The 24,411-nt window shown below is 36.2% G+C and overlaps 1 protein-coding gene and 1 pseudogene across 3 annotated transcripts in view; one reads left to right on the forward strand and one right to left on the reverse strand.

The window, feature by feature from the left end:
* Positions 1-24,411, forward strand: part of NGLY1 (N-glycanase 1) — a 67,953-nt gene that overhangs the window by 33,308 nt on the left and 10,234 nt on the right. For 2 of the 3 annotated variants that reach the window (XM_023207275.3, XM_023207277.3), the window contains exons 4-10: positions 1,586-1,751; positions 13,452-13,674; positions 15,800-15,921; positions 17,116-17,261; positions 19,277-19,387; positions 20,708-20,872; positions 23,871-24,056. In XM_023207275.3, the coding sequence (XP_023063043.1) occupies positions 1,586-1,751; positions 13,452-13,674; positions 15,800-15,921; positions 17,116-17,261; positions 19,277-19,387; positions 20,708-20,872; positions 23,871-24,056 (1,119 nt within the window). The remainder of the gene's footprint in view (positions 1-1,585; positions 1,752-13,451; positions 13,675-15,799; positions 15,922-17,115; positions 17,262-19,276; positions 19,388-20,707; positions 20,873-23,870; positions 24,057-24,411) is intronic. The other variant, XM_023207276.3, reaches the window with a different exon arrangement.
* Positions 2,949-5,775, reverse strand: LOC111539460 (annotated as a pseudogene).

Raw genomic sequence — 24,411 nt, forward strand, 5'->3', positions numbered from 1 at the left:
TATTAATTTATTTTTGAGACTACATTGTCCAGGCTGGAGTGCAGTAGGGCAATCACAGCTCACTGCAGCCTTGACCTCCTGGGCTCAAGCGATCTTCCCACCTTAGCCTCCTGAGTAGCTGGGACTACAGGCACACAACACTATACCTGGCTACCTAATTTTTCTTTTTTTTTTTTTTTTTAAAGAGATAGGATCTTGCTGTACTACCCAGGTTGGCCTAGAACTCCGGACTCAAGTAATCCTTCCACCTTGGCCTCCCAAAGTGCCTGGCTTCTTCTTTATTTTAATGTTTAAATTTTTTATATCCAACCGGGCACAGTGGCTCACGCCTGTAATCCCAGCACTTTGGCAGGCCAAGGCAGGCGGATCACAAGGTCAGGAGTTCGAGACCAGCCTGGCCAGTATGGTGAAACCTGGTCTCTACTAAAAATACAAAAATTAGCCGGGCAGGTGGCGGGCACCTGTACTCCCAGCTACTCGGGAGACTGAGGCAGGAGAATCACTTGAACCCAGGAGGCAGAGGTTGCAGCGAGCCAGGATGGCACCACTGCACTCCACCCTGGGCAACAGAGTGAGACTCCATCTCTAAATAAATAAATAAATAAATATTTTTTAAATAAATAAATAAATAAATAAATAAATAAAAATTTTTTGATCCGAGATCCATAGTTGAGTCTTTCTCTGAATATAGTATACTATTGAAACTTTTTGAAGTTTTTTCTGTATTTCTGTCATTGCTACAGGATTAGTTCTTCTGATACTGATTCTCATGCATCTCCCCCACAGTTGTTGTAGATCCATATGTATTTGAGAGGTCCTGCCAGCTTGTCTGTGAATACTGCATTTGCTTCTGACAGCTGTGGAGAAGGGCAGTACATACTGCACAATGGGATGTGCCAGTGACAACAGTTCTGAGCTTGGTTACTCCCCTTTTGTGACTCTAAGCATGCATGCTCACTGCTCAGAGGCAGACCTTTTTGTTGATGAGGTGATAAGGAGGGAGAAGCCAAAATAATTAGCTGTTCCTCCAGAGTTCAACCACTCTCCCTAATGCTTGCTCTGAGGACACTTCCTATTCTGTAGATCCTGTGGCTTCTCTGCCCTTGGGATTGTTTTGGAAACTTTTTTTACTTTTCATCACCACCCTCTCTGGAGGTTTCTTCCTTTAGTCCTTTCATGTTTGCCTTTTCTCTTTCAGGAATTTCTCAAAATTCCTGATTCTTTAAAAGCACACCTCTTTTGCTACTGCTGTACATTACAGGGATTTAAAGTGGAAGGGGCCATTAGCTCCTTAGATCAGAGCGCTGTATTGATCCGTGCTTGTATTCAAGAATTCTGCATATCCTTGTTTAAATATATCCTTAATAGTATATACAAAGGGAAAAAAATAGATCTTAGGCTCTGACACAAATGTGGCTGTCTCCTAATACTAATGTTATGAAGGTCGTGGGTATAATTGTTATATTTAAGTGAATCCATACATTCCCTTCTACCTGTAAAATCATAAAACCACAGTGCTTTTTTATTATATATTATTTTTGGAGCATATAATGAAAAGTTAATTTCAGTATTTTTTTCCTATTAGGTTACTCCTGATTCAGCCATTCTAGGAGTTCTTCAGTCCAACATTCAGCATGTGCTAGTCTATGAAAGTCCTGCTCTTCAGGAGAAAGCGTTGGCTTGTATTCCAGTCCAAGAACTAAAAAGGAAATCACAAGAAAAGTTATCAAGAGTTAGAAAATTGGATAAAGGTAGTAGCTTTACATAATCATTTATTGCTAAATGTAAATCATTGCTAAATAAACAGAAAATACTGAAATACAACTGATCCTTGAACAACACGGGTTTGAACTGCATGGGTCCACTTATATGTGGATTCTTTTAAACCAAATGTGGATTCACAGGATGCAAAACCCATATACGGAGGGTCAACTCTTTATATACATGGGTTCTGCAGGGATGACTGTGAGACTTGAGTATGCGTGGATTCTGGTATAGGTGGGGGTCCTGGAACCAGTCCCTGGCTTATACCAAGGGACAGTTGTAGTGCCTTTTGCTCTTATACATTGTTTTACAGTGTTATACATTATAAATATTTAACCTATTTCAATTTGAATTTTTAAGAAGTACAATAATAGTATAATTTTATTGCATATATCTCGTGGGCACATATCACCTTTTTTTTTTCAATTTTTTAATTGAAGTAAAATACATATAACAAAATTTACCATCTTACCCATTTTTAAGTGTACAATTCAGTGTTACTAAATATAGTCATAATGTTGTTCAGCTATTACCACCGTCTATAGCTGTTTTTATCTTGTAAAACCGAAATGATACTCATTAAATAATAATCCTTCCCCAGCTTCCAGCAACCACTATTCTACTTTGTTGCTGTGATTTTGACTATTCTATCTCATATAAGTGGAATCATACAATATTTGTCTTTTGGTGACTGATTTATTTCACTTAGCATAATGAACCTCAAGGATCATCCAGTGATATGGTTTGGCTCTGTGTACCCACTCAAATCTCACCTTGCATTATAATCCTTATAATCCCCATGTGTCAAGGGTGGGACCAGGTGGAGGTAGTTGAATCATTGGAGTGGTTCTCCCATGCTGCTCTCATAATAATGAGTGAGTCTCGTGAGATCTGATGGTTTTATATGCATCTAGCATTTCCCCTGCTTGCACTCATTCTCTCTCCTGCTGCCCTGTGAAAAGGTGCCTTCCGCCATGATTGTAAGTTTCAGGAGGCCTCCCCAGCCATGCGGACCTGTGAGTCAATTAAACCTTTTCTTTATAAATTACCCAGTTGCAGGTATTTCTTCATAGCAGCATAAGAACAAACTAATACATCTGGATTGTAACATATTGCAGAATTTCTTCCTTTATTTTGGCAGTTTTTACAGTTTTATGTAAACACAAAACATGCACATGAGCTGTCTACTCATTTTCTTAGCTGTGCAGCCTCGCATTGGGGTTGGTGACTCTGATGGCTAGCTGGCTGGCTCTTTCCGTGATGGCTTTGCAGTTCTTGGAGGAAACGCTGTGAGCAGTCTCAGCACAGTAAGATTTGTTGCACATCAGCAGCACTTACAGCTCCTTGACGTTGTGGACCAGGAACCTCTGGAAGCCACTGGGCAGCATGTCCTTTGTTTTTTTGTTGCTCCCTTAACTAATGTTGGGCATCAAGATCTGGCCCTTGAACTTTCTATGAATCCTGTTGTCAATACCTCTGGGTTTCCGCCAGTTACACTTAATTTTGACACATTGGTCAGACTGGTGCCAGATGAACTTCTTGGTTCTCTTTTTGATGATCTTGGGCTTCACAAGGGGTCTGATGGCTGCCACCTCTGTAGGCAGCGCTGAGGAGGAGAGAGCTTCCTTCCTTTTTAAGGTGAATAATATCCTATTGTATGTATGTATCACATTTTGCATATCCATTTATTCATGCATTCATGGATACTTGGATTGTTTCAATATTTTGGCTATTGTGAATAATGTTGCTATGAACATGGGTGTGCAAATACTTTACTCTGAAATCCTGGTTTCAGTTATTTTTGGTATACACCCAGAAGTGAAAACTGCTGGATCTTACGGCAATTCTATTTTTAATTTTTTGAGGAACCACCATACTGTTTTCCACAGTGACTGTATCATTTTACATTGCTAACAGTGCACAAGTGTTCTAATTTCCCACGTTCTTACCAACACTTATTATTTTCTAATTTTTCAATAGTAGCCATGCTAATAGGGATGAAGTGGTATGTCACTGTAGTTTTGATTTGCATTTTCCTAATTCATGATATTGAGCATTTTTTTCATGTGCTTATTGGTCATTTGAATATCTTCTTCCGAGAAATGTTTATTCAAGTCTTTTGAACATTCTTTTTAACAACTTTTTTTTTTTACCTGAATATGTATTTGCAGTTTAATCATTGGTATATGAATATTTTAGGTAAAGTAGAACTTTAGCCCACAGAATATATGATAGCATCACTAGTGAATTTAAATTAGTGAATTTTAATGTGACTCTATCAGAAACCATATTCAGAATTAATCCATATGAATAGACCATTGACTCACTTTTATTAGTAGAGAGATGTTATTTATTAAGAGTGGGTTTTGGCGTCAACTGTCTTTGTATAAATTCAGCTCCGCTACTTCCTGTGCATCACTGAGCAAGTAATTTAATCTCTATGACTCAGTTTCTTCATGTAGAAATAAGAATGATAATTTTTAGAAATAAATGAAATAATATATGTAAAAGCTTGGCTTGATGTACTGGATAATAGGAACTGAGGTAAACAGGCCTTTCATGTAAGGTTTTATGCTAATCTAGGAATTAATCTAACTAGAGTTGTTTTCATGTTTGCTATAGCTGTAGGTATCAGAGGCTTCAAATTCCTCCAGTGTTCTTGTTGTCTCCCCCATTGTCTTTAGGCTTCCCTAAGAACTCCTCCTTAGGGTCTGCATTTATCCTGCTTGGTGTTTGTTTAGTTGTAATCCATTGTTACAATACTGGAGCCCTATTGGTGTGATGGTAAGGTATCAAGGAGAAGGTTCTATAATCTTTTGATTAAATCTCGGTATTTTAGTGGGCCTGTATCTCTGGGCCTGTGCCTTTCACAAGTGTTTGTTAGCCTTTTTACCCCCATAGGTGAGACAGGAAGGCTACAAGGGGCTGGAGTCGGGGGAATGTATGTCCTTCCCCCAGTTGAGAGAAGACTCTGGTAAAATCTTTTTCCCTGGAGAGTAGGCCTTAATTGTGAAGAACACTCTGGCTATACCTCACAATTCTTACTCTTCCCGTCTTTTCTAGAGCCACAAAGGATTTTTCTTGGTTCTTCATTGTGAAAACCTGGTGGGCTTCCTGCAGACAAAATGCACAGAAGTATGGGGACCTCTCCCAAGACTGAATTTCTTACTCCCAAGCTAGTCCATACTCAGCTTGCAGCAGTTTGTCAAAATTGCTATTTAAATATCCTTACCAGTTTATGGCTCTAGTGACTTCTGTTCCATTTAAGCAGATTTGGGCTGTGATTCTCTTTATTTGTCTGTCTTTTTGGATTTTGGGGTGATAGTTCACTCTGTGACCTCAGTTCTCTAATGGGTCCAAGAAAAGTCACCGATTTCAGTTGAGCTTTTTATTGTTTTAAAGGTGGAAGTATTGACCTCTGCTTGGTAGAAGCTGGAAGCTGAAACCAGAAATCTCTCTGAAGGCTTAACTATGTGTATCTCTTCCTTTTTTAACCATTTGATCAGTTTTCACATATGTCATTTATATATTTTGCTACCCATTGTATTTTGGTAATTTTTGTCTTTTTAAAAATGTTACACTATGCCATTTTTAAATTTTTGATGACTGGCTTGGGCCTTAGATTTACTTCTGCTACAGGCCTGCTAACCTTAAGACAGTTATTCTCTTCTTGTATTAACAGTTTTTTCCTGTGTGTACAATAAGAATGCTTATTAATATGTGATTATACAGGCCCTGTCCAGCTTCAGAATACTGTGGTCCTTTATATGATGCCTTACATAAATGCCTGTTTATCAGGTACTTATTGAACATGTTTTGTGTCTGAGTCATTGGGCTGGGTGGGCCCTGCAGGGGAGAGACAGTATAATAATATAACCTTGCCTTAAGAAGCAGCTGAATAGAAGATGAGAACTCAAATATACAGATCAACTGAGTGTAAAGCAGAGTCCAACAAATGTAATGTATGAGGTATAATTTTTAAAACATATTGTAGACCAACCTGGCCAACATGGTGAAACCCCGTCTCTACTAAAAATACAAAAATTAGCCGATTGCAGTTGCCTGTAATCCCAGCTTCTTGGGAGTCTGAGGCAGGAGAATCGCTTGAAACCGGAAGGCGGAGGTTGCAGTGAGTGGAGAGTGCGCCACTGCACTCCAGCCTGGGCAAAAGAGCGAAACTCCGTCTCAAAAAGTAAAAATAAATAAATAAATAAATAAATAAATAAATAAATAAACATTATGTTACTAAGTGAATAAACTTCAGTGAGAAATAGCATAAAGACAGAATGTTCCTGTTTGTGTCCATCATATTTTCTCTCTCCAGGCAAATAACAACCAGGAGATTGCTCAAGGAGCAAGAATCTACAATAAAGAGCATTAGTTAGGTGAATGTTATGTTTATCCTGATGCATTTATCCATCTGTCCTCACAGTGGGAATGGTCTTATCAGTGGACCAAGAATCCTTCAAGTCCATTAGCTAAGACTTAAAGTCCATTTCCCATAAAAATCTGCTGATGTTCCCTGCTAACATTTGCTCCAGCATTTTTTCTTTCTAATTATAAAGATAATACAGGGGTTGCAGAAAATAGAGAGAAGATAAACATCAATAACTTCATCACATTGGAGTATGACTTTTAAGATCTATGTATATATTCTTTCACACTTAAAAAGTTTTAATTAAAATAGGAAAGAAATGACAGCAGATTAGTAGTGAAAATTATGAAAATCAGTACAAGACTGGGCTTTTTTTTTTTTAAGGGCGTGAAGGATGAGTGGGATTTATAAAATATGTCAAAGTACATACTAAGGGATTGGGGATTTTCTTCCAAGTGTGGTGATCAACATGGATAGAGGCAGAGAAGGACAGGCTGTATTTGGGAACAATGAATAATACAGTTAGACTGTGTGTAGGGTAGGGTGTATATAAAGCAGTGGAAGATCAAGTAGGCTGAGACCGTATTTTGGTTGACATTGAATTTCAGACAGAGCAGTGTATACCGAGTTCATTTTTAATGTTTTCAAAAAGAATTAGTAAAATGAAATAAAGCATATTTCTAATAAGGTTTGAAATAGTAAAGACCAAAGAAATTCAAAGGAAACAAAGTCTCGGCAAAAAGACTAATGTTATATTGTGACTGTAATTGAACATATAGCAGAAATGTTACGTAACCTTTTTCATCAGAAAGCAGAAAATGATATTTCAGGTGTTCTTGAATAGGTAATTCAGCAGGATTGACTACTGAAGCTTTGAGTGAGTGACATCAGACTGTATTTAAGGAAGATTAGTAATAACTTGTGGAATGAATTAAAATCAAAAGAGTACAAAGAGAAAAATTAAAACACAATAGTAATCTAATTTACATAAGAGGGGTAAGAGGGTGAACAAAGGGTTGAGATTACAGGGGAGAAGATGGATGTGAAAGTTGTTGGGGTTATAGAATATGTGTAATTGGCAGTCGATAGGATAAGGCATCATGTATATATAAGGAAGATGTCAAAGATGACTGGGTAACTTTGAATCTAGGCAACTAGGAAATTAAAGGAGTTTAATTTCAGGTTTTGAAGGGAAAGGAAGAGTGAGTTGAGGTGCCTGCTATCTGGACTGTCAGTAAAAACATAGGCCTGGAAATTCAATAAGAAGTCAAGCCTTGAAATACACTTAAGGATGATAGGTAAAGCCATGCAGGTAAATGAGACTGCTAAAATTGAGAGGACAGGGTGGAGAGGTAGGGTTACAGAGGTTCTAGAAAACAGTGTAGCACTAGCCACATGTGGCTATTTACATTTAAAATAAGTGAGATGAAAAATCAAGTTCTTCAGTCACATTCAGCACATTTCAGCTACTCAATAACCTCAAGTGGTTAATGACAACCTTACTGGACAGTAGGAATAGGAATTATTTCCATTATTGCTGAAAATTCTATTGGATAGCAATAGTTTAGAAACACAACAGGATATAGGAAGAGGAAGAGTAACAAGTGAAGGAAACTTAAACATATAGTGAAATAAGTGGTATGGCACAATGAGTATATCAATTAGGGTTAGGTTGTGCTACGAGTAAAATGGCTGGTGGCTTAGATATTATTTTCTCATGCAAGAAATTATGGAGGTAGTCTGGTGCTAATGGTGAGCTATCATCAAAGACCTAGGTGCCTTCTGTCTTTCAGCTCAGATGTACATGTTTTCCATCTTTCACATCACCTTGTAGTCCAAAGTGGCTGCTGCAGCTCCAGCCATTACATTTCCAGACCAAACATCAGGAAGAAGAAATGGAGAAAAAGCATAAAGGTTTTATCTCTAATTTGAGCTGCTTCTCTTGAAGTTGTCTTCCTTGGAGTCACATGAAGTTTAGTCATTTAGCCACACTTAGCCGCAAGGGAAGTTGGGATCTGTAGTTTTTTAGCTGGTGCATTGTCATCCCTCCAAAATTGAAATTCTACAAATGAGGACGAAGTGGCAAGTGAAGATCATATGGCCACCGTCAGTCTCTGCCCCAGGGAGTGAATGGCACTGAGATGATGACGAAGCCCCCACTGGCCAAGTTGGTGATTTTCTTTCATTAGTGCAGTGGACTGTTTTTCCCTTTCCAGACAAAATCATATTCTGGGTCTATGGACTGGGGAAAGTGTTTTGGTTTGATGCAGAAGTGGGGACCTTGTGGCACTGCCAAATGAGATAGAGAAGCATGGTTTGATAGCTCTGGCCTGGTAGACTGAAGGTTTGTTATGATTGCATGTTTCAGATACAGGTAAAACACCTTTCTGGAGGAGGAACCTATTTTTGAAAAGTGGTAACAAAATGTGTCTTGGCCTACTAAATTGTATATGAAGATATGAGATGGAGAACATGGATAAGGCTACCTCTACTGATGTTTTTACCCATTTTCTCATTGTCTTGTACATTGAAGGGGTTTTCAGAGAATGGAGTTACGGCCTAAACTTGTTGATTTTATTTTGTCACTGATAAGTTACTAGAAATCTACATTTATATGGTATTTTTGAAGATGGTAACTTTAGAAATTTGAAGTCTTAATTAATTTTTGAAGTAAACCCAGTATTGTCTTCACAGAATTTAGCATCTAAATCAGGCTTCCCTTATCTCTGAAATTTCTGAGCTTTCATCATACAGGAATCTACTTTTATTTCTCTGAGCCCCTAGTTAAGGATATTGCTTAAATGAGGAACATTGACCCTTAATTGAGTGTGACTATTTGATAGTCATACTTTCAGCTGGAAACGTGCTGATGTATACCTGGAGTATGTAACAGAAGTACAAATACGCTGTTTTCCTTTCCTTCTTGGTCTTGATAATGACTGGTGAACGATTACAATTCTAAGTAATATTTTGAGGCATGTTTGTTCAGTCCCTTCATCATTCAAGTATTTATTAAGCATCTAGTGTATAGCAAGCAGAACACTAAGTGTTGGGGATCTAGCAGTAAACAAAACTAAGTACCTACCATTATGGGAACACACACACACACACACACACACACACACACTAGTGAAAAGTGCTAGGAAGACCAATGGGAGAACAGAGAGTGAGTGATGATTAGTAAGATGCTGTTTGATACAAGATTTTCAGGGATGGCTTCTCTAAAAAGCAATGATTTCCCTTTTAGGTAGAAGGCATGAGCAGCTGCAAAGGCCTCTTGAGGTGGGAGTGAGGTTGGCAAGTTTAAGAGATGGCAAGGAGAGCATGGTGGCTATAGCCAGTGAACAAGACAGGAGGAGATAGGGTTTGAGGTCAGAGAGGTAAGAGAGTATTTAGGTTTCCTGGGGCTACTATAACAAATTACCACAAACTTGGTGAAATAAAAAGAAATGTATTCTTATAGTTCCAGAAGGCAGAAATCCAGAATCATTATCACAGAGGGAAATCACGGTATCCCCAGAGCCATGCTTCTTTTGGAGGGGAGAATCTGTTCTGTGCTTCTTTCAGCTTTTGGTTGCTGCTGGCAGTCCTTGGTTTGTGGCTGCAACAGTCCGGTCTTAAGGCCAGCATCTTCAAATCTCTCTCTGTCCCATCTTCACATTGCCTTCTCTGTGTGTAAAATCTCCGTTTACTTGCTTCTTATGAGGTTACTTGTGATTGGATTTATCCACGTATTCCAGAATAATCTCCCCATCTAAAGATCCTTAACTTTATAACATCTGCAAAGACCTTTCTCTTTTTTTGCCACATAAGGTAACTACCTTGATAGGCTACAGTGATTAGGACATGGATATCCTCTGAGGGCCATTTTTTAGCCCACTACAGGGGGCCAGCTGAAAGAACAAGAGTTGGGACTTTGAATTTTATTCTGAATGGATGGAAACCCATTGGAGGGTTTTTTAAGTCATATAATCTGGCCTGTACTTTTAAAAGGATGACTCTAGCTGCTGCATGGTAGGCACTAGACTGAGAAGGAGAATGACAGTCCTCTGTTTCTAAAACTTTGTTTTTAATGCAACTAATTCACGAATATCTTCCTGTTGGAAAGCTTTCATATTATATGGGAAACTCCAAACTCTCCCTGCCATTCAGTTCTGTTCCTTTTCATGTCCTGGATATTTATACCTGGAAATAATTATTTATAAAAATAGTTTAAGTTGTGTGGGGTTTATGTAAAATTTATCATCTCATATCTATTCAGCTCCTTGGTGTTTTTCATTTACAAATATGTATTGGACAGCTTTTTCACTCCATAGTGTTTGATTGTGCATATACTATTATTTATCCAATTCCCTATTGATGGACGTAGAGGTTGTTTCCATTTTCTCTGTTCTAAATGCCACCACAGTGGAGATTCTTGTAAAATACGTCTTTTGACACACATGCACAAGTGTTTCTCTTGGATGGAAACTGAAATGTCAAGTGTGTGTAATACTTTTATACTATAATGGATCCTGCCAGATTGCCTTCCAATTTATACTAGAAGTGTCTAAGAATATTTGTTTCCACTTAATGAAAGTATTGAATTTCTTTTATGGACTTTGTGAATTTTTCTAATGGGTTTCTTAATGTTCTTACTGATTTATAGAAGTTCTTTATGTATTTAGAATTTTTTTTTTTTTTTTTGAGATGGAGTTGTGCTCTTATCGCCCAGGTTGGAGTGCAGTGGCATGATCTCGGCTCACGGCAGCCTCTGCCTCCCAGGTTCAAGTGATTCTCCTGCCTCAGCCTCCTGAGTAGCTGGGAGTACAGGCACCTGCCACCACGCCCGGCTTTTGTGTGTGTGTGTGTGTGTGTGTGTGTGTGTGTTTAGTAGAGATGGGGTTTCCCCACGTTGGGCAGGCTGTTCTCCAACTCCTGACTTCAGGTGATCTGCCTGCCTCAGCCTCCCAAAGTGCTGGGATTACAGGCGCAAGCCACCATGCCCAGCCAGAAATTTATCTTTTCTTTGTTAGACATGTTACAATTTTTTCCTCCCAGGGTTCTTTAGTGTAGCTTTTGAAATTCAAAAGTTTTTATTTGTAACATAAGAAAATTTATTTTTTTCATTATTGATTTAACAGTTTGTATCTTGCTTAAGACCTTCCCTAACCCAAAGTCATAAACATAAACACATTCACCTATAAACTTCTATTATTACTTTCATAGTACTCTGGAGAAAGAGGTTTTTTTTTTTTTTTTTAAATGAACTATATTAGGGATCTGATACTTAGATAGCTATTTGTCCAAATATCATTTACTGAAACAATCCATCCTGTTAATGCTGCTTTATTTTATTTTATTTTATTTTTTTAATATTTATTTTATTTTATTATTTTATTTTAGTTTAGTTTAGTTTAGTTTAGTTTTTTATATTTTTTTATTTTTTTGAGACGGAGTCTCGCTCTGTCGCCCAGGCTGGAGTGCAGTGGCCGATCTCAGCTCACTGCAAGCTCCGCCTCCCGGGTTTACGCCATTCTCCTGCCTCAGCCTCCTGAGTAGCTGGGACTACAGGCACCCGCCACCTCGCCCGGCTAGTTTTTTGTATTTTTTAGTAGAGACGGGGTTTCACCGGATTAGCCAGGAGGGTCTCGATCTCCTGACCTCGTTTTCCGCCCGTCTCGGCCTCCCAAAGTGCTGGGATTACAGGCTTGAGCCACCGCGCCCGACCTAACCCTGCTTTAAAATGCTAACTTTATTAAATACTGTGCATTTGCTTAGAAATCTGTCTTTCAGGACTTTTTCTTTTGTTTCATTGATCTGTTTGTTTATTCCTCACTAATATCACAATGTTTTAATTATTAGAGTTTTATAATATGTCTTGATACATTGTAGGCAAATTTACCTCATGATTCTTATTCAAAGTTGTGTGGGTTTTTTTGTGCATTTTCTCTTCCACATGGGATTTTGTATTAGCTTGTCAATTTTTTTTTTTTTTTTAATGAGACAGAGTTTCGCTCTGTCACTCAGGCTGAAGTGCAGTGGCACAGTCTTGGCTCACTGCAACCTCTGCATCCCAGGTTCAGGTGATTCTCCTGCCTCAGCCTCCCGAGTAGCTGGGATTACAGTGCCTACCACCACACCCAGAAAATTTTTGTAGTTTTTAGTAGAGAAAAAAGTTTCACCTTGTTGGCCAGGCTAGTCTCGAACTCCTGATCTCAGATGATCAGCCTGTCTTGGCCTTCCAAAGTGCTGGGATTAGAGGTGTGAGCCACCACGCCTGGCTAGCTTGTCAAATTTTATGAAAAAATATTGTATAATTTTATTTGGGATTGTATTAAATTATAGATTAATTTGTGGAAGGTTAACAACTTTAGAAATATTGAGTTTTCCCTCCAGGAACATTAATATTTCTGACCTTTTTACATTCTCTGTAGTTTTTTTTTTTTTTTTCTGTAGTTTTTTATTTTGAAACACATCAAACTTAAATACAAGAACAAAGTATAATGTATCGTACACCTATGAGCAACATCAAGCTTTATTAGATTTTTATGCTATATATGTCCTTCATATTTATGTTTTATCACTCTATTTTAATCATAAAACATTAAAGATAGAGAACCCCCTATATATGTTTTTAAGATTGATTTTCCCTCTCCTTCCCTTCTTGCCAGAGATACCATGGTTTTGAATATGATCAAGAGAGATCTGTTTATGGAAAAGTGGGTATAATATTATCTGTCGTGTTATAATATGCTGGGATTGTTATATATACTAGAGATATGGTTGTGTTTTTATGTGTTTGGGGATGAGTATCCATGGATGGATTATATTGTACAGTTGAAGCCCTAATAGAAAGGCTAATAATTAGGATGATTTTTTAAATGTCTGGAATTCTGTGATTTCTGCCTTTTGTGATTGTTTAATGTTTACTTGTGTATATACCTGATAACAAATTTAATGTATCCCATTTTTAAATGTTTTTCAAAATCAAATTTATTTTTCTACCTCCCTTGTACTTCAGGATCAATTCCTAACTGACTGTAGTTCCCTACGAGGTCATTGTGTTCAGCTCACTTGTTAATACATAATGTCAGTTAGAAGATATAAAATGGTAAATGTTCTACTGTTTTTAATGTGCAGTTATACATGTCATTGTATTTCACCCTAGTGCATAATAAATGACAGTTTCTTCTTGCCTCTTATCAGTGAAAACGTTTAAAATCATCTTACATTTTCATATTTTTCAGGTTCATATTTGAGAATAAATATGTGTGGATATTTTAAATTTTGCCAGCTTTAGCTCTTACTTGGTTCTCCCTTAATTTCTCAGGTACTAATATAAGTGATGAGGATTTTCTTTTGCTGGAGCTTTTGCACTGGTTTAAGGAAGAATTTTTTCACTGGGTGAATAATATTTTGTGCAGCAAATGTGGTGGACAGACTAGGTCTAGAGATGGATCATTACTACCCAATGATGATGAGCTGAAGTGGGGCGCAAAGAAAGTGGAAGATCATTACTGTGATGCCTGCCAGTTCAGCAATCGATTCCCAAGGTGGGTGCCCAGGACAGTAAAGTCAGAATAATCTCGTAATGAAATAGTTAGAAGAGAGTTTTTACTAAATGAACTTTTTAATATTTAAGTATCAGAAATATATTCCTGTGAAACACAGGTGAGAAAACTGTGGCTGGCAGGCTAAATCCAGCCGACATCCTGTTTTTGTAAGTAAAGTTATATTAGAAGATGACCATGCTGATTCATTTGCTTGTGGTCTGTTTTTATGCTACAACAGCAGAGTTGAATAATGGTGACAGAAATGATATGACCCACAAAGTCTGAAATATTCACCGTCTGTCTTTTATAGGAAATTAGTTGACTCTTGTTCTAAAGTATAATTTGAGTATAGTCATGTTTAATGCTATATATCTTGTATTACTTTTTTAATTCCTAATTTTTAACTGATAACTAACAATACTGATAATAATAATGCTGAAGTATACTTTTACCTTCCATACTATCATCGGATGATTATTTTAAACACATAATTGTATTTACTCTCACAATAATCAGCATTATTATTATTATTATCAGTATTATTAGCAGAAGTCTGTTTTAGTTAGGTGCTTCCCCTGCCCAACCTAACCTACTCCTCATATCTCTAAATTTTAAACTAAGGACATTTTAAATTTTAAATTTCCATTCTTTCATTTATAAGCCTGTTTTCAGATTTTCTGAATTGGCAATGCTTATAAAGTTTGGTTGTATTATCAGTCAAGAAAAGATACCACGTTTTGAAAATATCTAATTTTTTTAGCTTAGGACATAGTTTCTAATCATGTGCTCGTTTTTTAACCTCTAGCTGTTCTCTATATGGGGAGGCTGAGGCAGGAGGATTGCTTGAACCTGGGAGGCAGAGGTTGCAGTGATCCGAGATTGTGCCACTGCGCTCCAGTCTGGGCGAAAGAGTGAGACTTCGTCTCAAAAAAAAAAAAAGAAAAAAATTTATTTAATTACCTAAGTTCTGAATTCATTGATTTAGCTTAAGAAATGTTTTGTTAAGCATTTGCTTAACAGACTTGTCATCGCAGAGCCCATTCATTTATGCCTGTTTCCTTTCCTTCCAAAGCACATCGCTGACCTCGCTGCTCAGCTGCGGCACTTTTCCTGCTCAGCTCTATCAGTTCAAAACCCGCCTCAACACAAAATGCAAAATTTAGGGTTCTCGAATTGTCTGGTAATTGGAGTAACTTCTGAAAAGAATGTTACAAATAGATCCCAAAAAACAACTTCTAAATTAGCAGGCACCTTTAAATACTTCAAAACAGTAAAATTTTAATCAAAATGATTATTAGAAAGAAAGATAATATTTTAGATAAAATTGAATTTAAAATTTTTGTTGAGTAATTTGTTAAAGTTGTTTACCTTTTAAATATAGTGAGCTAGTTATACCAGTTTGCTTGTCCAAATCTTACGTTATTCAAAACACAGGTCAAATAAAAGCTCTCCTCCCCAGCCACTTTCTGACTTGTTGTATTGTTTGGTCACTAACCTGACCTGTTGTATTGTTTGGTCACATTCTGCCATATATTAAACACTAAATCTGTCCTGTTGTATTGTTTGATCAATTCTGCCAATATATTAAAATTATTTCTGTTCATTCCTTTCCTCAGGATTATGAACAACTTGAAAGCAGTACTACTGTTTATTTTTCACCAAAGATTCTAACATTGTGCCTCATATATTCTAGATTCCTAAATCAATATTTAAAAACAAATTAAAGACTGGGCGCAGTGGCTCATGCCTATAATTCCAGCACTTTGGGAGACTGAGGTGGGCAGGGTGGATCATGAGGTCAGGAGATCGAGACCATCCTGGCTAACACGTTGAAACCCTGTCTCTACTAAAAATACAAACAAAATTAGCCAGACCTGGTGGCACACGCCTATAGTCCCAGGTACTGTGGAGGCTGAGGCAGGAGAATCGCTTGAACCTGGGAGGCAGAGGTTGCAGTGAGCTGAGATCATGCCACTGCACTCCAACCTGGGTGACAGAGTGAGACTCCGTCTCAAAAAAACAAAAAAAAATTAAGAAACGTTTCTGTTTAGCATAGAGGTAATGTAAATTATCTTAAAAATCTTGATTTTGATAATCAAAGTTTTTTGTTTTCTTTTTAAACCAGATATAATAACCCTGAGAAACTTTTGGAAACAAGATGTGGACGGTGTGGCGAGTGGGCCAATTGTTTTACACTGTGCTGCCGAGCTTTAGGGTTTGAAGCTCGCTATGTTTGGGATTACACAGGTACAGAATGTGGAATGAGCAGAGGGTAGTAGGGCTTTGCAGGCTTACAGGTTTGGGTTTACATTCTGAGCCCATCATTCTCTGTTACTTTTTGGCCTTGTCAGTCTGACCTTCCATTTGCCTTGTGTAAAACAGTAATAATACCAACCTTCCAGGTTTTTTGAAGGGATCACAAGAGTTTTGTAAAACACCTAGCGCTGTGCCTGGTGCTTTGCACTATAAATATTCTTTTTTTCCCCTTTATTTTATTTTTATTGATGCATAATGGATGTACATATTTGGGGGATACTTGTAATAATTTAATGCATTTATATAAATTCCACAGATCAAATCAGTATTATTGGGGTATCTGCGATCTTTAAATATTTGTCTTTATGCTGGAAACATTTGAATTACTCTCTCCTAGCTATTATGAAATATGCAGTAGACTATTGTAAACTATAACCACCCTATTGATCTATCAAACACTAGGTGTTCCTTCTTTTATTAGCAATTTACCATGGCATTTATAGTGATACTATTTATATATGGATAAAAACATGTAATAATGTGCCATAGAAATCTTCATTGCTATAGGGATTACTATAAAAGATTTAGTAAACTGTAAACTTAAATTGCAGTATACAGAAATCATAAAAGTCATGTGATATTTGTGTTGTCCCTATTTAGAAATGACTTGTGTGATCTACATGTTAAAAAGTTGTTTTCCTTGTGTTTCCATTTTCTAAAGAATTAAATGAAACCTTCCGTTAATAGTCAGTGTTCTCTTAAAATCAAATATAAAGCATATATTGACCAGAGATTCTATTAGACTTCCTGCCGGTTCTGGGTCTTAAAGTCCAGAGAGAGAGACTGTAGTTTCAAAAGTGACATTAACTCCTTCATGATGGTAAAATCAGAATGATACTTTTTATGCTGCTGTTTAATATGTCTACCTTCTTAAGAGATAAAGCGCACAGTAAGCCTAAAATTGAACACGTTAAAGGAGATTGGAAAAACATTTTTAAAATTTCAAAGAGACAGAAATTAATACAGGTATTCGAAAATCCTGTGTGCCACAAAATGCACTTATTAACTGAAATTCAGAATATTAAGCATTACTTTATGATTCTTAGGATTTTGTGTATAGTTATTAGAAGTCATTCTGATTTCATTGTCTTTTTTCCATTGCTCTCTTTTCTCTTACTTGAGTAGACCATGTCTGGACAGAAGTCTATTCTCCTTCTCAGCAGCGGTGGCTACACTGTGATGCATGTGAAGATGTCTGTGACAAGCCACTCCTTTATGAAATAGGATGGGGCAAGAAGCTTTCCTATGTCATAGCATTTTCAAAAGATGAGGTAGGACATAAAAGAAAAAAACTTTTTTCCAAAAATAAAATATATTTTTTTCTTTTTTGACAGTTTTATGAATGTGAAATTAACATATGATAACCTGCATATATTTAATTTATACAGTTTGATAAGTTTTATTTGTATACACTGAAATCACCACTGCAAATCAGTATTCATTGTATGGATGTGCCATAGTTTACCATTTAACCTGTTGATGGCTATTTGGCTAGTTCCCAGTTTTTTTCACGATTTCAAACTAAGCTGCCATGAACATTCAGGCACACAAGTCTTTATACGGGCATATGCTGCCTTTTCTCTTTGCTTAATGCCTACGAGTAGAATGGCTGCATTATATGGTAGATATACATATAACTTTTTAAGAAACCACTAAACTGTTTACCAACGTGACTGTGCCATTGTGCCATCTCACAGCAGTATGTGAGAGTTTCCGGTTCCTCCATGTCCTTGCTAACATTTAGTATGATCTGACTTTTTAATTTTATCCCCTTTAATAGGTGTGTAGTGGCATTTCATTATGGTTTTTATTTGTACTTCCCTAACGACAAATAATATTGAGCATCTTTTTACGTGTTTGCTTACCATCCGTATGTCCCCTTTGCTTATTTTTTTTTTTTTAATTGGGTATTGTGTTTTCTTACTGTTGGGTTTTGAGAGTTCTTTATATATTCTTATATAAGTCCATTGTCAGATGTGTGCTTTGCAAAGATTTTTCTCCCTATCTGTTGTTTTTCTTTTCATACTCTTAATAACTTTTGAAGAAAAGAAACTGGTGTTCAGTTTACCAATTTGTTGTTTTATGGATTGTGCCTTTTGATGTTATATTTAAGAAATTTTGCCGCTGTTGGTCACAATGATTTTCTCCTATGTTATGTCTTAGAAGTTTTATATTTTTAGTTTTACACTTAGATCTATGATCCGTTTTGAGTTAACTTTTTTTATAGGATCTAAGTTATGAAGGGTTTTTTTTACATATGGATAATGAATTGTTCTAGCACCATTTATTGAAAAGATTATTTTTTCTCTATTGAATTCTTTCCACTTGTATTAAAAATCAGTTCTATAGTATAAATTTAATACAATAAAAATGGATAAAATTTTTATTTGTTGAATTTTGTGGAATCAGCTTTACAGATAAATTTTAAAAAGGTAATATTTTGAAATTTTCACTTTTTTATCATGGCATTTCTGGTTAAACTATCAACTGTTTAGGAATGAATAAGTGACGAATTCAGTTTATTTTACAGACTTTTAAAGTTTTATTTTATTTTATTTTAATTTTTCGAGACAGAGTCTCTCCCTGTTGCCCAGACTGGAGTGCACTTACATGATCCCGGCTCACTGCAACCTCTGCCTCCCAGGTTCAAGCGATTCTCCTGCCTCAGCCTCCTGAGTAACTGGGATTACAAGCACGTGCCACCACACTTGGCTAATTTTTTTGTAATTTTTTTTAAGTAGAGATGGGGTTCCACCATGTTGTCCAGGCTGGTCTCAAACTCCTGACCTCAAGTGATCTGCTCACTGCAGCCTCCCAAAGTGCTGAGATGACTGCACCTGGCCCCATGGCTTTTAAATTTTAAACAAAGGATAGTATTCTAAAAATTGCATTTAAGGCTGGGCGTGGTGGCTTATGCCTATAATCCCAGCACTTTGGGAGGCCAAGGTAGGTGGATCACCTGAGGTCAGGAGTTCGAGACCAGCCTGGTCAACATGGTGAAACCCCCGTCTCTACTTAAAACAATACAAAAATTAGCTGGGCGTGATAGTGCATGCCTGTAGTCCCAGCTACTTGGGAGGCTGAGATACAAGAATCGCTTGACCCTGGGAAGTGAGACTACAGTGAGCTGAGATCATGCTACTGCACTCTAGCCTGGATAACAGAGCGAAACTTCATCTCAAAAAAAAAAAAAGCATTTAAAAATTACATACATTCTAGGTATCTAGTAAATAAAGGTTGATGGTTGTAATCTTGTTAATTATTTGCATTCTGTTATTTGTTTCAGGTAGTTGATGTCACTTGGCGATATTCCTGTAAACATGAAGAGGTGATTGCTAGAAGAACTAAGGTTAAAGAAGCATTACTTCGAGAAACTATTAATGGGCTTAATAAGCAGGTATGTGGTGGCTATCTTTTTTGAAAGAACAGTTGACATTTTTTATATAGTCGAGAATAGCCATTTATAGCCTATTGAAATTCTTAAAGTAGTAGCATTGTTTCATAAGCAAGAATATGTTCTGTCTTTTTGTTCATTGAAAATTTTGAGGACTCATTTTAAATATTATGAGTTATTAAACTGTCTCATCTCAAAGTTCTATGAAACACAATTTCAATGTTGGTAGTACCTGACAAAAAGTGTGTTGTCTTATTTATCAATGTAACTGTGCTTTGGATATGACACAGACTCATATTTATGTAGTATGTGTGTACATACACACACACACACACACACACACACGTCCATGTGAGGACATTTCTGAAGCAAGGCACAGGAAATTAACAATGACTGCTTCCGAGGAGAGGAACTGGGGTTCCAAGATGAAAGGTTCAATTTTTATTTTATACCCCATGGATAGTATTGAAAAATTTAACTCTATACATGTGGGTTTTTTTCATAAATTAAAAAATAAGCAATGAATTTTGCTGTAGCAGGCAGTCAGAACAGAGCAGAGCACATTAATCCAATCAGTGATTATGATTCCAGGTAAGGTTTCAGTCTATTTTGAATCTGCACTTACTCCTAATGTGTAGCCCTTCAGAGATCTCTACCTGAAAACCTGGAGTATTTGCTAGACCCGCTTGCTGTAGAAGACTCTGACCCTCAGTTTATTTTTACCCCAGCACTGTGATTCTGCTAAAAATTCTGGTTTGATTTCCAGCACTTCAGTCACTATTTTGTCCTTGGCTTCTCAGACTGTTCTCATGCCACTTAATAATTGACAAATGACTGGAAGGGAAAAGGGTGCAGCATGTGCCCTTCACCTGAATTCTTTTCTTCTCTTGGAGTTTTGACTTCTCAAGTTCTGGCTGCCTTTGCAGCTTTCTGTTGCATTCAACAGGTGTTTATATGTGAGTGTTCTGTGTGTGTGTTTCTACTAGCTTTTCTAGCTTTTCTCAGCAAGACATTCTGACACAAGCCAGTCTATCATATCCAGAAACAGAAGTTGCTACCTTCATTATAAATAAATCTAGGACAGTAGAGCTCATGGAGAGTTGGAAATAGGTGTTAAATGATTTCCCAATGTAAAATTTATAAAATTATTTAACTTTTCCACAGTGTCCTTTTTATTTTCTGAATAATATATGTTTGAAAATAAAATTCAATACTTGTTTCAAGACCTCTTAAAATGCAAGTGTTTTAAGTATATTCTTGCTTAGAGATGGACCTATACATTCCCCTAATCTTAACAACTTTTTTAAAAAACATGAATTACAGAGGCAACTGTTTTTGTCAGAAAACAGAAGGAAAGAACTTCTCCAGAGGATAATTGTGGAGCTTGTTGAATTTATATCTCCCAAAACCCCTAAACCTGGAGAACTTGGGGGAAGAATATCTGGGTCAGTGGCTTGGAGAGTAGCCCGAGGTGAAATGGGTCTACAGGTATTTAATTCATTCTAGCATGATGATCCTTTTACTTTCCTGCTTTCTATACTATGCTTTTCCTGTACTATGCTCCAAGTGCATTGACTATGACCTTTCAGTTAACTTGAGAGTAATTATTTTAAAATGCAAACATTTGAAGAGAACCAGTAATTGATTGACATAGCATAATCACGCGTAAGAGTTAGCAAAGCATTTTTAAAATGGGACTTAAAATTTTTTTTACCTTATGTAAATTTTTAGTGCAGTATAACTTTTACTGAAGAATATACAGGAAAATGCACAAATTACAAATGTACAGCTTAATGAATGTTTACAAATTTAACACCCAAGTAATCACCAATCAGAATAAGAAATAGATCACTGGAACCGTAGAAACAAGCGTGAGTTTCTTTCCACACTGTCTTACACCCTTGAAAGTAATCATTTTTCTGGCTTCTAACATCATATATTAATTTTGCCTGTTATTGTGCTTTATATAAATGCAATCATATAGCACGTACTGTTTTGTATATAACTTCTTTTGTGCAACTTTGTGTCAGTGAGATACATGTTGCAATATGTATGGTATGTTTAGTCTCATTGCTGTATAATTCATTGTATGAATGTAATTTTTCACTGTTGATGGCTATTTGGGTTATTTCTAGTTTTGGCTGATATAAATGGTGCTGCTCTGAACATTTATATTCATATTTTCAGTGAATATGTGTAGGCATTTTGTTGGATGTATACCTAGGAATGGAATTGCTAGGTAATAGAGTATGAGTATATTCAGCTTTAGTAGATATTGCCAAACAATTTTTCAAAATGGTTATGCCAGCTTATACTCTCACCAGCAGTATATGAAATTTTTCGACATCTTTGTGTACACTTGGTATTGTCTATCTTTTCCATTTTAGCAGTTTTGGTGGCATATAGTAGCATCGTGATTTTAGTTTGCATTTTGGTGATGACTAATTATGTTGAATACCTTTTCTTTAAACTTTTGGATGTCCTCATTCTCTTTTGTGAAGTGCTTATTTAGGTCTTTTAAAATGAGAATCTAATGCATTTAGAAGAATGCTGTTTTACTTTTATCCTCTCCAGATGAAAACTTTATGGAGTGGGGAAATTACAGAATTTGGGGAATTCAGCAGATGAAAGTGTTTATTTCTTGGTATATGCGGGCATATATCTGATATTGGCTAGAAATTATTGTTGGTGGTATAATTACTGTTATATTAAAACTTATTTTTTAAGATATCACATGATTAATCTCCCAAAAGTCAATAACAATAGAAATATAATTTCCATAGTTAGGTCCTAAAGTTAAGTGACTAGGTAAAAATCAGCGTGCTAGACTTTGTAACGGGCATTAGGACAGTATAATAAACTTTCCTTCGCCTTTAGGGAGCTAAAGTTGAGTCACTGGAGAGCATTTAATATAAATGTTTAGGAAATTTGCAATGAAAAATGCTTGAAAGGAAAATAACTCATCACAATATCAATATCAAGCAGTTCCAGAGTTTTATTTATCTACTTTTTCTAAATTTGCCATTGTTGCAGCTCATTTCTCTAGTAACAGAATATGTTTTAAAGGAGCAAATTATCTCTAATAAATTTTATATTTGCTTTTTAATTTGTCCTATCGTCTGTAGCAGGCAGTTAAAAGTGTTGGTTCAGCCATAGGATTACAAGATCCAAATTCAACAAATAATTCAAATCACTGCCAATGCAGTCTGTTACAAGTATAAATCTAAATACAGCCAGTTAAAAAGAGCTAATTTAATTCACAGCTGTGTTCAATTTAAAACATGGCTATTATTTAGGTCTTCATTTCCTTTTATGCATGGGTATGCTACCTCTTGCATGGCATGGAAGTTGATTAACTTTAAAAATATGAATTGGGTTGCATACCACATTGTTTTCTCTTTTGAATTTTTTTTTTAAGTTTCTTAATTGCTGGAGACCATTTTAGGGCCATGGATTTAAAAAGAAATCATTTTTTCCTTTAGAAATGGATGTTTGTTTTAAAAGTAAATAGAAAAACATTAATCCTAAATACTTTTGGAATTAATCTTGCAATCAGCTGGAAACAGAAGGAACATTGGTGGTATCATTTCCAGAAGAAAAGTTTTATTTTAATCTTAGAATTAAAATATTTTTTAAAATATTAATGTTATTTTGGACTAGAATGCAAAGATTGCCTGGGATTTTAAGGTTAAAATGTGAGCTTTTGTAATAATTTTACACATGCAGAAGATTGTTTCATGCTATACCTCTCAGCTGCTCTCCTACCTTAGGGAATTAGGAAAGGACACTGAAGAAATGGTTGAGGACTGAGGATGAAAAAGAATCAAGTATGTGGAGAGTAGAAAGAACAGCATCCTAGATGAAAGAAGCAGCATGTCTCAAGGCCGTGAGGCAAAATGAGCTGGACCTTTTTGAGGAACTAAAGGAAAAGTAATATGATGTGAGTGTAGAAATGAAAGGGAAGAGTAACAGGACATCTGGTTGGAGAAGCAAGCAGGGTGAACCATCATAAGGCCCTGGTAGACTTGGTAAAGAGCTTGGAGTTTAAGTCACTGAAGTGAGTTAAGCAGGCAAGTGACATATCCTAGTTTACATTTTTTCAAAAATCATTTTCATTGCTATGTGGAGCATGGATAGGAGAGGTAAGAGTTGAAAGCTGGGAGTCAGCACAGGAGACAGCTGTAGAAGTCCAAGTAGGGGATAGTGGTGGTGGTAGAAAAGAATAAAAATTAATGAATTCATTGAATGCAAAATCACAAAAATATAAGTCAGAGCTCATACTTCTTGTTTTTCTCTCTAGTAATGTTTAGAGCTATAATAACATCATACTGATTATATTTAATGTATAAAATAATTTCCAAATTTTCCAATGGCACCAATTTTTTTTTTTCAATTTTGAAGGGTTCTCTTACCACACTGCTTAGTAATTTCTCTTTTTTCTTTTTCTTCCATAATGTTGAAAAACTAATTCTGCTTTCTTTTTAAGAGAAAAGAAACCTCGTTTATTCCCTCTGAAAATGAGAAGATTTCTAAACAGCTCCACCTTTGTTATAATATTGTGAAGGATCGTTATGTTCGAGTTTCAAATAACAATCAAACCATTTCTGGATGGGAGAATGGTGTGTGGAAAATGGAATCTATATTCAGAAAAGTTGAAACAGACTGGCACATGGTAACTTAATACATAAAACCGTTTAAAACTTTTGTCATTGTTTAAGCAAATATAGATTGGCTTCATTTTTCAGTTGTGCAAAATATGAAAACTGATATATCATACTTATTTTTAGTAATCCTTTAACCTGGAAAAGAAAATTGTGTCCCCAGTGCGTAATCAAAAGTCCACTAGAAATTCTTGCATTTTTATCAAGGAAGTATCTGTTTTCATCTAAGAGGATGAATTTAAGTCTTTCATGGGGAAAAATAATCAAATGTATGATGAAGCCATGTGACTGATTTTTGCATGAATATATATATATATTCTATTCAATACTATATATATATAGTCTATTCAATACTATATATATATA

This window comes from Piliocolobus tephrosceles, chromosome 2 (assembly GCF_002776525.5).
Source record: "Piliocolobus tephrosceles isolate RC106 chromosome 2, ASM277652v3, whole genome shotgun sequence".
NCBI lineage: Eukaryota > Metazoa > Chordata > Mammalia > Primates > Cercopithecidae > Piliocolobus > Piliocolobus tephrosceles.